The 15,279-nt window shown below is 40.1% G+C and overlaps 5 protein-coding genes and 1 long non-coding RNA gene across 6 annotated transcripts; 4 read left to right on the plus strand and 2 right to left on the minus strand.

Moving 5' to 3' along the window:
- Positions 1-156: 156 nt before the first annotated feature.
- Positions 157-1,777, plus strand: LOC124197050 (tetraspanin-2A-like). Its single transcript, XM_046592305.1, has 5 exons — positions 157-297; positions 381-581; positions 1,096-1,275; positions 1,351-1,536; positions 1,621-1,777. The coding sequence occupies exons 1-5, from the start codon at positions 241-243 to the stop codon at positions 1,711-1,713; spliced, it is 717 nt and encodes a 238-aa protein (XP_046448261.1). The 5' UTR covers positions 157-240; the 3' UTR covers positions 1,714-1,777.
- An 846-nt stretch (positions 1,778-2,623) lies between these two features.
- Positions 2,624-4,304, plus strand: LOC124197051 (alpha-(1,3)-fucosyltransferase C-like). Its single transcript, XM_046592306.1, has 2 exons — positions 2,624-2,708; positions 2,820-4,304. Exon 2 carries the CDS (start codon positions 3,014-3,016, stop codon positions 3,962-3,964), a length of 951 nt encoding a protein of 316 aa, XP_046448262.1. The 5' UTR covers positions 2,624-2,708; positions 2,820-3,013; the 3' UTR covers positions 3,965-4,304.
- A 1,338-nt stretch (positions 4,305-5,642) lies between these two features.
- LOC124197059 lies at positions 5,643-7,910 on the plus strand. Its single transcript, XM_046592313.1, has 2 exons — positions 5,643-7,477; positions 7,549-7,910. The coding sequence occupies exons 1-2, from the start codon at positions 7,324-7,326 to the stop codon at positions 7,779-7,781; spliced, it is 387 nt and encodes a 128-aa protein (XP_046448269.1). The 5' UTR covers positions 5,643-7,323; the 3' UTR covers positions 7,782-7,910.
- Positions 7,911-8,069: 159 nt separating this feature from the next.
- On the minus strand, positions 8,070-9,920 carry LOC124197058. Its single transcript, XM_046592312.1, has 3 exons — positions 8,484-9,920; positions 8,311-8,427; positions 8,070-8,221 (listed from the first exon to the last, which is right to left on the minus strand). The coding sequence occupies exons 1-3, from the start codon at positions 9,370-9,372 to the stop codon at positions 8,178-8,180; spliced, it is 1,050 nt and encodes a 349-aa protein (XP_046448268.1). The 5' UTR covers positions 9,373-9,920; the 3' UTR covers positions 8,070-8,177.
- A 138-nt stretch (positions 9,921-10,058) lies between these two features.
- LOC124197054 lies at positions 10,059-13,715 on the minus strand. The gene is made up of 9 exons (XM_046592309.1): positions 13,544-13,715; positions 12,901-12,995; positions 12,727-12,842; positions 12,498-12,667; positions 12,238-12,434; positions 12,038-12,180; positions 10,519-11,112; positions 10,275-10,456; positions 10,059-10,215 (listed from the first exon to the last, which is right to left on the minus strand). The coding sequence occupies exons 1-9, from the start codon at positions 13,578-13,580 to the stop codon at positions 10,091-10,093; spliced, it is 1,659 nt and encodes a 552-aa protein (XP_046448265.1). The 5' UTR covers positions 13,581-13,715; the 3' UTR covers positions 10,059-10,090.
- Positions 13,716-14,621: 906 nt separating this feature from the next.
- On the plus strand, positions 14,622-15,254 carry LOC124197060. Its single transcript, XR_006875949.1, has 2 exons — positions 14,622-14,952; positions 15,028-15,254. It is a non-coding gene; the product is annotated as an uncharacterized LOC124197060 (long non-coding RNA).
- Positions 15,255-15,279: the final 25 nt, after the last annotated feature.

Consider the following 15,279-nt stretch of genomic DNA (forward strand, 5'->3'; position numbering starts at 1 on the left):
TAAATAGTTGATCTGACTGATCAGTGATTCGTAACTCCACCTACTTTTCCAAAGCGCGTGATTACAATTAGTGTATCAGTTTCAGATCTTTCTTCAAAAATGTTCGGTACGAGCCAACTAGATCCAGTGATCTGCAGTGTACCCAACGGGAACAAATTTCGAAAATTGATTCAGAAACGTCGCTAGAGTTTCATTCAAATTTTCCATATCCAATCATCGACGAAATAAGTTGACAGGAAAATGGTCAAAAGAAGTTACCTGGCAAACACTTTGCATACCTTCAACGGTATCTCGATGGTAAGTCAAAATCACGCTCATCTCAATAGATCTACAGTGTTTTGAATTAACATTTCACTTGAAAAAAATTGATATTCATTTAGATTTTATCCGTAGTCGTCATGGGCCTATGCTTGTGGCTCCGCTATGAATGGGACTTCAAGCACTACGTGTACGAACTGGAAGCCCAAAAGGTTTTGTGGACCGGCCCATACATTCTTATTGCTTCGTCTACTTTGGCAATGGCAACGCTCGTCATCGGCATCTGGGCAACTGTCGTCGAGGACTGCCAACTCTTTTTACTGGTAAGTTTATATCAAACACTAGTACACTACACGTCTAGATAAAAATGGAAGTCAATTTCCTATTTCTGGGATGTTCTATACTATGTTAAAAGATTTAAATTTAACCATAATTAAATCAAGTAAATAGTACTACTTTGTATACGGATATGTTTTGTAATTGCTGCGGTATGTGTGAGTTAATCCGCCGGAAAAAAAAAAAAAAGTTGAAACGCGGTAAAAAGAATACTTTATCTCCCAAGTCTGTCATTGGTTTATCGGAGAAGATAAAATAGTTTAACGCTGTCACCAGGGGACCCAATGCCCCAACGTCTAATACAGATGAATTAAGCTGCCAAAAGCAATAGTTAGGTAAGCACAATAGTTTGAGAATGAGAGACACTCGATAACACTCAAATTAACAAATAAAGACCGCAAATAACACCGGCTCAACCCGCTATAAATTACAAAACATCCGGAGCAGATAGAAAAATGCTGATGACGTTCTTCACCGCGTTGTTTTTTTCTTTCGCAACAGTTCGTGATGGGCAGCGTTTTGTCGGTCATTCTGGGAATAGCCGGACTTGCCTACACTCTCGATCATGGAATCTACAAGTCTGACTTGACTCCGTGGTTGGAAGAACGCTTCTTTGTCCTCTTTCATGAGATGGATCACAACGAAAAATCGGCACGCATCCTGCGAATCATTCAAGAAGATGTAAATCAGCTAATTTGCCTAAAAATTCGATGAAAGACTTGAAATTTACGTTATGAAAATGCAAAATGGTGACAGATTGAATGTTGCGGTCCTTCCGACTGGAAAGACTATGCGGCGTTTAACAAAGTCTTGCCAGACGAATGCCGCAATCCTTCGACTGGAAATATTGCGGGCGGCGGCTGCTCGGAAGAATTCGCTCGCTGGATGGAACCCAAAACTGGTTGGCTATCTGGCATCGCATTGCTGCTTGTCGTCATCCAGGTTTGTATCTACTTCAACTTTATTTTTGTCTCTATTTACCACGAATTAATGTAAATAATCGTGTTAATAACTCTGAATTAATAGCTAGGAGGCATATCGACCAGCTTGTGGCTAAGGAAAGTAATTTTGCGAGAGAAATTCAAGGACAATAAACCGTATCGTCCAGTCCGGACATAAAGAGAAGCTTTTAAAATTTTCCAGTTTAAATTTCTGACATTTCTAATACACGTAATCAAAAGTACAGAAACCCAGATAAAGCCGGTTATAGTATTAAAGTCTTTAACTTTTTTTTCAAAATCCATGGTCGTATTAAGTGACTTGCGATATTTCCTAATACATCGCAGACACTTGTAGTTACCCAATTTATTACTGCGACCTTTCATACAGATTGCTGGGTTTATATTTTATACTCACGAAAATAATCCGTACTAATAACGAATAACCTTTCCATTCTGCATATGAATAACGGTCGTTGATCAACGATTAACCACAGCGACAAAAGGAAAACTAATTCTTAGACGGATCAAGCTGCCTAAATAAATCTTTCATACAAGAATATCCAGTAAGCGCCTCACACATTTTTAATAATGCGCAATCTTATCTGACGCACTGGATCCTAGTCACGCGTGCTTGCGTAGTGAATGATTGCCCGATGACTCACGAAATAACTGACCAAAGACCCAATTTTCACCATCATCTAACTTACAACTACAATCAATTTGATTTGTTTCGTAATTTTAATTTCTATTCGGCTGAAAATTGTCCATCGATACCAACACAATAATTAAATTGAAAGGAAAAGTGAATCTAAGCGAATCTCTTACATTCTTTACTAGAGAGAAATATCCCTACGGGACAACATCTGTTTCTACGCTTGAGTTTGTCACACTTGAGTAACAATTCAAACAAAGCGATAGGCTATAAAAAAAATGTAATTGAACAGCAGCAGGTGCTAAACAGACGGACGAGCAGATTCAACTGAAGCCTTTCGCGTTAATATATATTATTGAACGCACTTTGGGGAGAAACGGGACTTGTTTTATTTCCCAGTACCAGGAAACCCGAGGCTTAACGGTACGTAAAATAAGCAGATGGTCCATTGGCAAACGCACCCTGTTCACGTCACTTTTCGCAGTCGATCAGTTATTGTCTACGATGTCACCAGTATGAAGGTAGAGTTTGAGCAGTGTACACTGTATGCATTCTTTTTCAGTCAACCATGTTTTCACTCTTCCCTAACAAAATCACTAAAGTTAGAGTTCTGGCTGTCTTTCTGGTTGTAGGTTCCCTGGTGTTCATTCATACCGAGTACAATGTTTCATTATTGATAAAGTCGGCTCAAAAAGCTGTCAAAGTTATCCGAAATGAAACGATAACAATTTTAGTGTGGAATGGATCTAGCCGAAAGGAAGTGCGGAATTTCGGCTGGGGTAAGGACGCCTTTATCAATAAGAATTGCACTTACACTCGATGCGAAATGACCGATAATCGGTCGGAACGGCCTCTCGAGCAGTTTGACGCCATTGTCTTTGTACTTAATGACGAATTCACTTCACCGGATCAACTGATGATGCCGGATTTTCAAAACAAACGCAACGCGAGTCAGCACCTCGTCATGTTCACTCAAGAGTCTCCCCCAGCGCTGAAATCATATTACAACATGACTCGATTAGCTCATTTTTTCAATTGGAGTATGACTTACAGAATGGACTCTGATATCCGATTACTCTACGGTCGGATTATCCCGAAAGAACACGCTCCTCGCACACCGGAAGAAATAAATGATTTAAGAAAAAAAGCTCGTGTTAGTCTGCCGCCAGATTCAAAACGTAACAAGACCAAATCAGTTGCCTGGATGGTTTCCCATTGCAATACCCACGGCCAAAGAGAAACGTACGTTAAAGAGCTGAGCAAATACATCGACGTCGATATTTACGGCGGATGTGGTAATCTGTCGTGTGCGCTTGACGTATTGCATCACTCGGACCCTCAGTGTTACGACATGCTCGAGTCAACCTACAAATTCTACATCTCATTCGAAAATGCCATTTGTACAGACTACGTCACTGAAAAGTTTTTCAAAATTATGGGCCACCACATCGTTCCGGTTGTCTATGGAGGAGCTGACTACACCCAACACGCACCGCCCCATTCGTACATCGACGCCCGCAAGTTCAAACCCAAAGAATTGGCCGCTTATCTCAAATTACTCGATGCAAACGAAACTCTCTACAACGAGTATTTCTGGTGGAAGGATTATTATAGCGTGGAATACAGCGTAGAAGACATGACTCGTCACGGCTTTTGTGACTTGTGTCAAAAACTGCACGAGCAACAAGATGGCGATTTTCGGACTTATAAGGGACTGGAGTCGGAATGGGGCGATGGCAACAAGTGTCAACCCTTTGATCCTAGTTGGATATCATAATATTAAATTGAATCAATACATTTGCACAAAACTGTTTCGCCTGATGTGTGTAGCTTTTGATACTTTGTCCACTCTCTCTTGTCACTCACTCACTCGATTCATTGGAATTTTGGGGGAAATTTAAAAAGTACACTTTGGAGTCATCGCTTATAATTAAACGATAACGATTGCAATGTTTTCCCGTTTAAATATTTTTTTTTTTTACAAATAACGGAAATAAACAAACCAAAATCTCAGCTATCTTGCCCCATATCTACGGAGAAAGTTGCCGAACGTGTTGGTGTAACCTGGGTTTTGATTTGTTGTGATTTTATGTTTTTAATTTTGATTACATCTCAAGGTGACTTGATCAGGAGAAATTTTCAAATAGAAGAAAAAAGGGTTCAATAAAGGACATGTTAAAAAAGAACTCAATGAAACTAAATGAACAACCTGTCGTCAGGTTTTGGTTTTCGAGCTTGAACTATATTCTATTCTTACCCTATATTAGTAAAAATAGCATAAAAATTTCAGACTTACAGAATGATGATTTCAGCTTAGGTAGTTTTTGTGGGGGGTAGACTGGCAATTGAAGATGATGGCTGAAACGTCAATGCATTGGCTGAAATCGTTTGATTGACATGGACTCTGGTAAAACAAAATTTCACATTAAATATTCATATGGAAAAGCAATGAATTGCATGAGGGTAATATTATTTTAATGCTTTAGTCAGAAAAAAACAGGTTGAATCAAAGATTTCAGCCCCGCTGACATGACTGCAACATGTGGCACAGACTCCTTTCACTGATGTAGGCCATTTGAACTACTTAATCTATCCCAAACCTAAATTCTATCACTAATTAGACACCTGTCGCAATGATTTTCAGATAAATCATGGCGTGATATTGTTCGTAGTTTAAATTCCAACCCGAAAGAACATAATTATAGCCTACACCTTTGTCAGACAACTTGTCTTCAAGCCAACTTACTTCAAACATCTCATTTAGCCCATTTTCTAACACGAATTAATAACTTTTACAATTAATGACATGTGAACTAGCCTAATCTTTTGTTCAAAATTTTCTTTTTCTTCAAAAGACACGTGAAAACGCCAGTATACTATCCTTTATCCAAAAAGTCTTGCGGGTGTTTGCCTATCCCTTCAGCGGGGTTTTATGCTGCAACTTTTGTTTGGTGCGCCGTATCATTTTCAAAGTTTTGGTGAGCCATCTGGGAGTTGACTTTCAAATTTGGTATCAAAAAGACTATCGAGTTGTTTATTATATTCCTAACTAGAAAAAAACGTCAACTAGCCCCACCCCTAATAGTATTATAATTCAATAGAATAGTTTTACTGAATCAATAAAAACTTTTGTATCGTTACGAAAAATTGGAAAGTGAAATGAGAGTTTGCCTAAAAGGACTGTCATGTGTTAACGACATATCGAGATTTAAAAAAACAATTATACGGACGGCGAAACCGGAAACTCTCCATTAAATGAACGTGAAAACCTTGAACGCATTTTCTTATTTGTGGACAGGAGAGAAACCGAACTCAGCGCCTCTCCACTTATTCTTTGTCCGATGGCCGGCAGCAGGCCCTCGACCATTTCAAGTACACAATTCAGCACTTTCCCTTTCTGAATTATAACTTTAGCGTCGCGATTCCACGAAATTAAGAAGGTTGATCAGTTTTTTTTTTAATTTTAGACCATAGCAGCTGAAAATGTATTTTGATACCTGCGTTCATCTCATCAAATGAATTTGGATATTACAAATATGTCACGGTCATAATCCACGCCAAAAAGGAATTCATGCAACCGTAAAATTGCGCCAATTATTCCGGATGAAAACATATCCGCAAAACTTATTGTTTCATTTTTGGCTGTCGAAAATATGTTGAAGTGACCGTACATAAGTATTAAAAACCAATTGAATAGCGTGCTGGATTTTAATTCGGTTTTTTAAAAGTTAACTGCTGCTGCCATTCGAGGGCATCATCAGGTAGCAAGGGAAATGAAGTTGTCAAACCTCTCTCGACTCACCAAGCCCTTATTAGGAGCACATCACGTATACCCTACGCTCCCTGTTTAGAATACAATCACAAAAACAACGTATATACTGCTGAGACTATCAAATTTTCTCTTGGCCATCTGAAAGAAGAAAAATAAACCAAATTCGTTTCCAGCCTGTCAAACATTTCGTATTCTTATAGGGGAATTTCAGTGTTCTCTTTTACATCACGTAGGCAGTGATTCGCCCCATATAAGGTCGTGAAACCTGATTGCAAATGTATTGTTTTTTTGTTTGTGTTGCATTTATGTAATAAGACGACACACTTAATGTCGATGCGAAAAAACCAAAAAGAATTCAGCCGCGCAGTGAAACTAAACAAGTTATCCAGTTGGCAATCTGGAATATATGAATATGGAAAGCGCAGATGTAAGTTAGTATACAAGCTGTAGTATAACAGCGTTATCGGATTTGCTGCCAAAACTGGAAAGTTGTGTGTCGATGGGTGGGCCCCCCCAATCGAATTATGCGTCGTCCTATTCGCTTTGGAAGAGAAAATCCTGGCCATCTTGCAACGTCCATATCGCCAAAAAATGATGTTTTGATTCCAGTTTCATAGCTCGAGGATCATCGGAGAGAGCGCGTCATATAACTCGATCGGAGAATATTCAAATGGCCAAAGGCAGATTAGAAATGTGTCCAGCAGCTCTACTCAAAGTCATGTAACAGCAATTGACAATAACCTCCAAATAAGAATAATCCTGGAACTCAATTAGGCCTCGAGAAATGTATACGTAATCATCAAAAACTTGTTGCAATCCGGTTTCATCAAAATTACAGATCTCTATACAATTAAATTGCTCAACAAAAATTAGTTTGCCAAGGTCTGGAAATATAATGATTTAGCGCAACCCAAAATAACCTTTCTGGGAATTGAATAATCAAAGCAGTGCCAACAAAATTTAATTTGATACTCCAAGTGGTAAAAAACATCATTGGATCAATAGCCAAGTTCTCACCCCTGGGCAAAATTTGGGAATCTGAACGAACAGAGTTTGAGAGTTGTCAAACCTCTTACGTCTATATACTCCCGAAACAAGTTTCGTGACTCCCAATTCCGTGTGATTGGGGCAAAAGCCCAACTGCTTTGTACGCAAGGAAGAGTGTTTTCTATTTAGGTCTCTACAAGTTTTACCTGCGCTTACCAGCACACTATAGCTAGCTGCTGCTGGTGGTGGATTCAAGGTGCGGCGTGATTTCTTTCGTTCTTTCTATACTACCACTCCTGGCGTTCAGCTCCAACTCGGCTCAGTCCCTCGCCGGCAATCTCACCGAAAGGATATCACGAAATCCCCATTATTCCGCAATGTCGTCTGCCCAGCAATTGATCCTGGCCGTCTTGTTGGTTGCCATCACCAGCTGGACCACCAGCGTGACATGCAAATCCGTTCAGCCGTTGAAAAAGGAGGTGTGGAATGAGCTGAATTGCAACAAACCTCAATCACGACTCGCCTACCTTGGTAAGTTGCCTAAACCTTTTTTTTTCCCTTTCTGCTTTTAATTTCATCATTCTGATTGAATTTAAAAACAGAGGATGAATATCCCGACTACAATACGGAGGCCGTTTACCTGCCTCACGCGGCCGTCGTTCAGTATTGCGACAATTCGCTCGGCTGTTGCCGGAAAGGTTATCTCTACGTGGCGACCAAGGAGGAAAAGATGACCTTCGCCTTCCAAGAAATCCTGCACGGCACTAAGATGAAAAAGGAAGTTGAATTGACGAATCATTCACGCTGCGTCTGTCAAAGCATCGGCAGCCATTAAAGGCCCCGTGAGCATTCTGTTGTCGACCGTATTACCTTTGATTCTTTTTTTTAAAAAACAAAATAGCTCATTTTTATAATCGTTGATACTCAATTAGTGCTAGTTTAAATATACCTATTTTCGATCGCGCTGCCGTCCTTTGTTGTGTGCAAATCATTCGATTGCGAAATATTCCTTTTGAGCATATTTAAACGAAGGCTATTTCACGGGAAGCTTTGGTCAAAAACAACAAACAGAATTCTCTGCATACCTTCGCCGGAAATTCACCTGTCGAATTATGTCGAATCCCAGCACAAGGATTATTATTATTACCTGAGCTCACCTGACTGAAAATATAGTGAACGACCTCGAGTCAATTTCCATTTCGCAGCTGACTTGAGAGTGAAACGGAGAATACTAAATAGCAACTGACTTTCGGGAATTGTTTGTGTCCGTTTCAACTGTTTAAGGGATAATCAATTAGCATTTCTGGAATTTTATTTATTTTTTATTCTCTATAAAAAAATAGCGTCAACATTTGGTCACGGACTGTGAGAAATAGCCGGACGGATATCGAGTAGTTGGCGAACCATTTCTCCGAATGAATACTTGTAAGTGCGGATTGTATTCTCGTCAAAAACGGGCGTCTTGTTGTAATTGTCATCCACTGTATTAAAAATTCCGGTTAATAAACATTTAGATTATTCATTTAACTCGACTTACTGTAATAGCGGTGGTTCACTAGCAAGTGAATGGCATCCAAATGTCGCCAGTTGAACGCTGGATTATCGTAAAGATTCATAGAAATACTCGTGTCAGCTCCGAAATCGCCCTTCACTCGGTGGATCAATTCCGGATTTTTGTGCAGGATTTCAACAGTTGGCCGCTCTCCGGCGTTGTAGTACCACAAATCCGGCCGGTAGTCCCTGTAAGAATCCAGCCAAAGTGGCAGGAAACGGGCGTCCTTGTGAGCGATAATAATTTGGGTGCCCATGAATTGATTGTCATCCCAGTTGAGGACGCATTCGAATTTGCGATACTTGTCCAGTGAATTGATAACAAAAGCGTCGTTGTCCAGGTAGATGCCTCCGTATTGCATCAAAACGCGGATGCGTCCGATATCCCCGCCGTGATAAAATCGCCAACCTTCGCTCAGTTTCTGACCGAAAATGTCCGTCGGAGCTTCCAGGTACTTGACTTCGATCCTGGACCAGAGTTGTTCTTCCTTCTTGACCCAGTCCCAGTATTTGCCTTCGAATTGAAAGTTGACAATGTCCGTGTGGTAGTAGAACATGTCCGGTTTGTGGTTGCGCATGGCGGCCTTCAGAACGACGTAATCGACAAAGTTGAGCTCCGATTTGTTGTAGTGGATGAAATGGATGATGTTGGGGACGATCAAGTCATCGGCGCCCGTCTCGTTGTTGAATTCTGCGAAAGGAGGTCGATCGGCAAAGATGATGGACTTGGTGTACAACTGGAAAGATGTGAAAATGAGAAAACAACCGGATAAAATGGTCAATTGCAGGTAGGAAAACGACAACCGACGGCGAGGCATGTTCGATTCAACGGCCAACTTTTTGACGAAAATTTTGTAAGTGACTAACTTGTACATTTACACCTAGTGGGTGGATTAACTACGATTTAATTGAATGCTATAGGGTCCGATGCACTAGAAAGACTATTCTAGAAATGGGAACAGGATTACTAACAAAAAGATGTTGCACGTAATAAAAACGGCCATAAGTTGTTTTTGTTATTTTATTCCTATGCAGATGCGTTACCCAGACGTCATCAATTTAACAGGAATAAATTCACGCACGAATTCATTGCGACAGTTGTGAGATGGAAATAGGAGCGCGTCTGTTGTTGGAAAATAAATAGGACACGTGTGAAAACAGAAGTTGGGTAAAGTGAATAAGTTCCATGGTAACACACCCAGAGTGAAATTTTATACATTACGGAATAGTAATTATACACCGATATTCAGTTCAAGCTGGCCAAACTTGTAATCAACCCAGTCATCGGTTAACATTTATCGCAACAAGAACAAAAGGACAAATGGAGGGTTTTGTTTCACTCCTTAGTAGCTCACGCTGCCATACTTGGCCATCTCAAAAAACTTGTTATGCTTGAAATGATTGGCTGTATGAAATCAGAGGAAATGCAAATTTTAACACCAATACCCTATTGTAATTGACGACGTGATTGTGTTATATAACTTAATCAGTTTGTGCGCCCATTCATGTCCAGCACCATTTCAGTCTTAAGCTATTTACTGTTTTTGTTTTTGTTTTTAAAAATTGGCAATTAGGTCAAGTCCGTTTGGTAACTTATGGACTAAGGGAAAAATCCGGTTCTAAATCTAGGACTTCACGGGCCATGGTGCCAAATGTGTACCTGTAGGTTCGAATGTTGTCCTCGTCAAATTCCTCCGTCTCGTTGAAATGGGGATCCACTTTTAAAAAATTTCAATCAAATTCCAAATGAATATTTATAATTAAAAGAAACAATTACAGTAGTAACGATGGCCCATCAGCATGTGAATGATGTCAAAACGACGCCAATCGTAATTGGGATCCGTGAAGAGATTGGATCCAACTCCCGTGTCGGCTCCAAAATTGCCTTTCACTCGATGGATCAAATGCGGATGGTGAAAAAGGATTTCTGTCGTCGGCCGTTCTCCGCCATTGTAGTACCTGCGATAGCATAACCAAATTTGATTAAAAGAATAAAAAAGATTCAATAAAAATGAATAGACCATCTATCCGGATAGTAATTGTCCTTGTAAGATTCCAGGTAGAGTGCCAGGAAGCGTGAATTCTTGTGGGCGATGAAGACCTGATTGCCCAGGAATTGATCCTCATCCCAGTTGACGACGCATTCAAATTTGCGATACTTGTCCAGTGAATGGATGACGAAGCAATCGTTGTCCAGGTAGATGCCTCCGTACTGCATCAAAACGCGGATGCGTGCGATGTCGCTGCCGTGATACAAACGAAAATCTTCGCTGAGTTGTTGACCGAAAATTTCCGTTGGAGCTTCCAGGTACTTGACTTCAATGCGGGACCACAAGTTCCGGTCTTTCTTCACCAGGTCCCAGTACTTTCCATCGCATGTGGCGTTCTTGACGTCGGTGTGGAAGAAGAACTTGTCAGGTTTGTGGTTGCGCATCGCCGCTTTCAACACGACGTAATCGACGAAGCCCAGCGGGAAATTGTCGAAGCGGATAAAGTGGATGATGTTGGGGACGATGAAACGATCGGCGCCCGTCTCGTTATCGAAATTCTTGAAAAACGTTTCGTAGTGGCCGTTGGGGTTTCCATCGTTACCAATCAACAGGGAAAGAAATAATCTATTCAAATAATGGTTAATGTTGGCTTGAAGAAATTCGATTAAGAAATTGAATTTACGGTCTGTGGAATTCGTGATTCACGAACGAGATTAAACAGCAGCCAAATATCACGCCGGCTATAAACGAGGAATTAGAATATCGGCGAACGGGAATCACGCGAAAAATGGATTTAAACATGGCGTTATACTGCAATGCACTGCGCTTCTATATACAGAACTAGTAGCGACGACTACATACGTGGCATTCAAAAGTAAACATTCCCGCATTTTAGTACCGATGGATTTTAGTACCGAAACGAGACCCATACGGCACATAAAAGGGTCGGATTCCTAATTGACTCCGCCTTGAATGGGACGATTCAAATGATTCATTCTTTAACGCTCTTTTAAAAACGATCAGTCGGTACGTATGGGTTGGGGAGAAACAGACGTGCAAACCAGACGGAAAAATAAGCCACACGCATTTCTAAAGAGAAAATGGTCTATCCCGATAATAGACAGTCCCCCATGTAAGCTGACACGCACATACCCAAAATTGTCCAAGCTATATTTACACATCTGTGGCAAGTTTTTTACTTTTATTCAACGTTCGAGTTGAATTTTATTCGACTACTAAACAGGTTAAAACGAGTAGGAAAATCTAAAAATATTTCTATAACCGGAATATTCAAATTATTTATCTCTCTCTTTGTCTTCAATATTTGTAGGCCTCTGATAAGCGGAGTTTCAAATAGTAAAGCGATTCAACTGGTTGATGTTTTCCCGAGCCGTCTAGCGATGAGATCACAACGCCGTTATCCGGTTGAACGAAAAAGGCAATCGACTGACGTGCTGAACGTCGTTGAATTTCTAATTCGGGAACCCGTACTCGATGAACCTGGAAAATTTTTGTTTTAAAAAGGTTGAAACTAGGCTGCCCTTGTTACCTCAATAATAAACTCGTATCTAATTGTTTTTTTACAGTGGCAACGTAACGATCCGAAGTCCAAAATTGCATCAAGTCACCCAGATTGACGAGGACAGTTTCGGCAATGGGAACGGCTGCTACCCATTCCTTACCAGATAACACCTGTGAAATCATAAAAATCAAAGAAAGGTAAATGAATGCTCAAAGGGTATATGGTACCTCTAATCCCCCCATATCATCTTGGAGTAGTAAAGTGATGGTACCGTAATCAGAGTGCTCTCCACATCTGACTACCCCCGGCTGTATATCATCACCAGTTAGCGAAGGATAATAAAGAGAACGTAACATGGTCCCGTTCTTATCCACGCCATCGAAAACGTATCGGTGCCGGCTGTTCAGGTAATCTTCGTCTAAACCTGGAAATTCAATTTTTCTTATTAATCGGTAATAGTAACTATGTTGAGTAAACTAAGTCTTGCCTAAGCCGACAGCCATGAATTTCAACAGGTTGGTAGTCAGTTGACGTAATGATTTGGCCAATTCGCAGGTAGCCAGACGGAATTCCGGGGTGTTATCATCCGGATATCGACTGGTTGGAGAGGTGACATCATAAGCTTCACGAACTTCGTGCAAGCTGCTGTCTTCTAATCTGAAATTTAATTGTAATTAACATTAATTGTTATTGTATATTCATTTTATGTGAATTACATTTCTTGGTCTCTTCCAGTGTATCCATCAAAATTTTCTCTATCGCGTGGGTAACCTTTTTTCACGTTCTCTGGTAGTTGAAAGAAATTTCTGGAAGCTTTGAACAGGTTGTCCACCTTTAATTGAATCAAAATTGCACATTTTTGAAGGGTAGTAACATTAAAATGAATATACCTTTTCTTGGTCTATCCCGTGATTTTTCAAATAGACGAAACCGACAGTCGAAAAAGCTTTGTCTAGTTCGTTCGTGATACGGTCTTTATTTAAATCTGTCCATAAAATATTCAATATTTCAGCATTTCCCGACTAACTAGGCAGCAATTTGTGGTGAAACCAATTATGACTACTTACAAAATATTAAACCAGAAATAGGAAAGCCCCACGTGGCGTAACATCATTATTTTTATTAGGCATCATCAAAATGAACGACACGTTTTGTGATGTCATCCGTATTTGTACAGGCCGTGACGAAAAGTATTATCCTTAAACTACGTCATTTTTCAGACCCCACCCACTACACATATTTAAATAAATTAAAACAAAGTTCTTTTTTGAAAATTCTCTTCGGAAATTTAAATAATTTTGTTTTTCATTTTGAGATGTAGACCCCTTCCCTCTTCGACCCAAAATGGGTGCCATTTTTCCAAAACCAAAACATAATCAAAAACCGAACTTTAACTTCGTTTATGGGCAGCCATATGGCTTGAAATCTTAGTTGAGTGTATAATTAGTTATGCAACAGCATATTAATCTAACATTCGAGTTAGACTTAACTAATGCAGACTTTATTACGAACCGGAAAATAGTAAGTTCTTACCCATATTGGACAGGTCGACGACAGGAATCTCTGGCATGACGAATTGAATAAATGAATATAATCTATTCCTTGGCTACAAACAATTTAATGAGATGCACCATAGCCTACTTTATTATAGGAAGCCCAAAGGAAGGATATCTCTCGCGTGTTGGAAAAGTGAAGCCTACTTTGCTCACCTTTCCTCCGATTTCCCATCCGCCAAGTGGACCCAGGGGGGCCATCTGGTGGTCGAAATTATGAAGGGGAGGGGGGAGGAATCACCCGTGCTTATGAGCGGTAATTTATGAACGCCCCATTAATATATTGCCGTAAGGGTTTTTAATGACGAAGGCACACGGGACGGCTACCCCTTACCAATAGCACTAATTGCAGTAAGTGAAATTTATCCAGAAACAAACAAACACAACACACAAACAACATAACTCACAAAAAAACAAAGGCCACCAAGTGAACGTAATCATATCGATAGACAAAAAGTTTTCATGTATCGCCACTAGGCGATACAACGGCTCCCGTGGGTCCACTTGAAGGCTGGGTAACATTGGAGGAAGGGAACCCAAATTGGCTTCCAAAAAAAGCCCAAACCGTTGGGCTTCCTATAATAAAGTAGGCTATGGATGCACTCAGACACATAGTCCATCGATCACTGATGAGAGGATAAGATTTAAAATGCCATAGGCCCTTTAAGCCCTTAAGTCAACAAGCGATTTCGCCATCTACCAAAGGACTAGTCAACTATTTCTCCAAAATTTGAATTTTTGAAAAAAAGCAAAAGAAAAATTGCACATCGTAAAAAAACGTGACCAAATTACATACAATCGTCAAATATACATTAGCGTAGGGTCGGTTACGCTGTAATTACCTTTCACTAACAGGAAGTAGCCCAACAATGGACTCTTGCGTCGTCGTGACGTCTAAATTTATACACGTCTCAGTTAACCGATTGTCTTTGAAAGGCTAAAGATAGAAATTTGTGGAAAAGGCATGGCGCTGTTTCATTGTTTAGTTCCGGAAATGCTTCAGCGTGCTCATAAAAGCGGGACAACAAATCGTCATGCATTCATTAGATAATAATAAATAAGACACAATTTGTGAGGAAAGATTTTTCTACCTGATCCCGGGAAGTCCCTTTTGGACTTTTTAGTTAGGCGGGTTTACCCCAAAGTGATTCAACATCAGGCCTCCCTCCTCCATCTTGCGTATAAAAGGCGACTGCCAGGTAGCGAATTTGGTCAGCGATATTGATTCAGCGGTTCGAGATGGATGTCAATGACGAGGATGGTTGGTCGTTCGTTTACATTGTTCGAAGGCCGATTGAAGACGGAAAAACTCGTCAATCTATTCGATGACGGTCCAGCGGAAATTCATCACCTATGGGAAAAACGAAAAGATTGACTGTTTTAATTAAGGTAACATTCCAAAGAAAATTGATAATTTTGTTGCTTACCCTTTTTTAAAAATTTTATCCATTTCATTTGTAATAGATTGGAGTTTTTGAAGTCAAGGTATCATAATTTCTTACTACAATCTCACGGTCTGTGAACAAAATCATCAGCCCTCACCTCCTAACACTGCTGAACTTTTTCAAATAGTTGCTGACTCATTTTGTAACCTTCGGAATTTTATTGTCTATGAATCTGTGTCCCGTAATTCGGGGATTTTTTTTCAGGAATACATTTCGCGTTTGGCCTAGCTCAAGGCTTTTTCTAAATGGGCGCTGCCTTGGTTTTTATTTT

Source organism: Daphnia pulex, chromosome 7 (assembly GCF_021134715.1).
Source record: "Daphnia pulex isolate KAP4 chromosome 7, ASM2113471v1".
Classification (NCBI taxonomy): Eukaryota; Metazoa; Arthropoda; class Branchiopoda; order Diplostraca; family Daphniidae; genus Daphnia; species Daphnia pulex.

What these genes read in the sequence shown, in the direction of transcription:
- LOC124197050 (XM_046592305.1), top strand. Translation starts at nt 241, where the DNA reads ATGGTCAAAAGAAGTTACCTGGCAAACACTTTGCATACCTTCAACGGT. An exon ending in TGCGAATCATTCAAGAAGAT is followed by an intron (nt 1,276 to 1,350) that starts GTAAATCAGCTA and finishes AAATGGTGACAG; the next exon opens with ATTGAATGTTGCGGTCCTTC. An exon ending in TGCTGCTTGTCGTCATCCAG is followed by an intron (nt 1,537 to 1,620) that starts GTTTGTATCTAC and finishes CTGAATTAATAG; the next exon opens with CTAGGAGGCATATCGACCAG.
- LOC124197051 (XM_046592306.1), top strand. Translation starts at nt 3,014, where the DNA reads ATGACCGATAATCGGTCGGAACGGCCTCTCGAGCAGTTTGACGCCATT.
- LOC124197059 (XM_046592313.1), top strand. Translation starts at nt 7,324, where the DNA reads ATGTCGTCTGCCCAGCAATTGATCCTGGCCGTCTTGTTGGTTGCCATC. An exon ending in ATCACGACTCGCCTACCTTG is followed by an intron (nt 7,478 to 7,548) that starts GTAAGTTGCCTA and finishes ATTTAAAAACAG; the next exon opens with AGGATGAATATCCCGACTAC.
- LOC124197054 (XM_046592309.1), bottom strand. Translation starts at nt 13,580, where the DNA reads ATGCCAGAGATTCCTGTCGTCGACCTGTCCAATATGG. An exon ending in GATACGAGTTTATTATTGAG is followed by an intron (nt 11,113 to 12,037) that starts GTAACAAGGGCA and finishes TTATTTGAATAG; the next exon opens with ATTATTTCTTTCCCTGTTGA. An exon ending in GATGGGCCATCGTTACTACT is followed by an intron (nt 10,216 to 10,274) that starts GTAATTGTTTCT and finishes ATTTTTTAAAAG; the next exon opens with TGGATCCCCATTTCAACGAG.
- LOC124197058 (XM_046592312.1), bottom strand. Translation starts at nt 9,372, where the DNA reads ATGTACAAGTTAGTCACTTACAAAATTTTCGTCAAAAAGTTGGCCGTT. An exon ending in AGTGAACCACCGCTATTACA is followed by an intron (nt 8,428 to 8,483) that starts GTAAGTCGAGTT and finishes TTTTTAATACAG; the next exon opens with TGGATGACAATTACAACAAG. An exon ending in CCGTCCGGCTATTTCTCACA is followed by an intron (nt 8,222 to 8,310) that starts GTCCGTGACCAA and finishes TCCCTTAAACAG; the next exon opens with TTGAAACGGACACAAACAAT.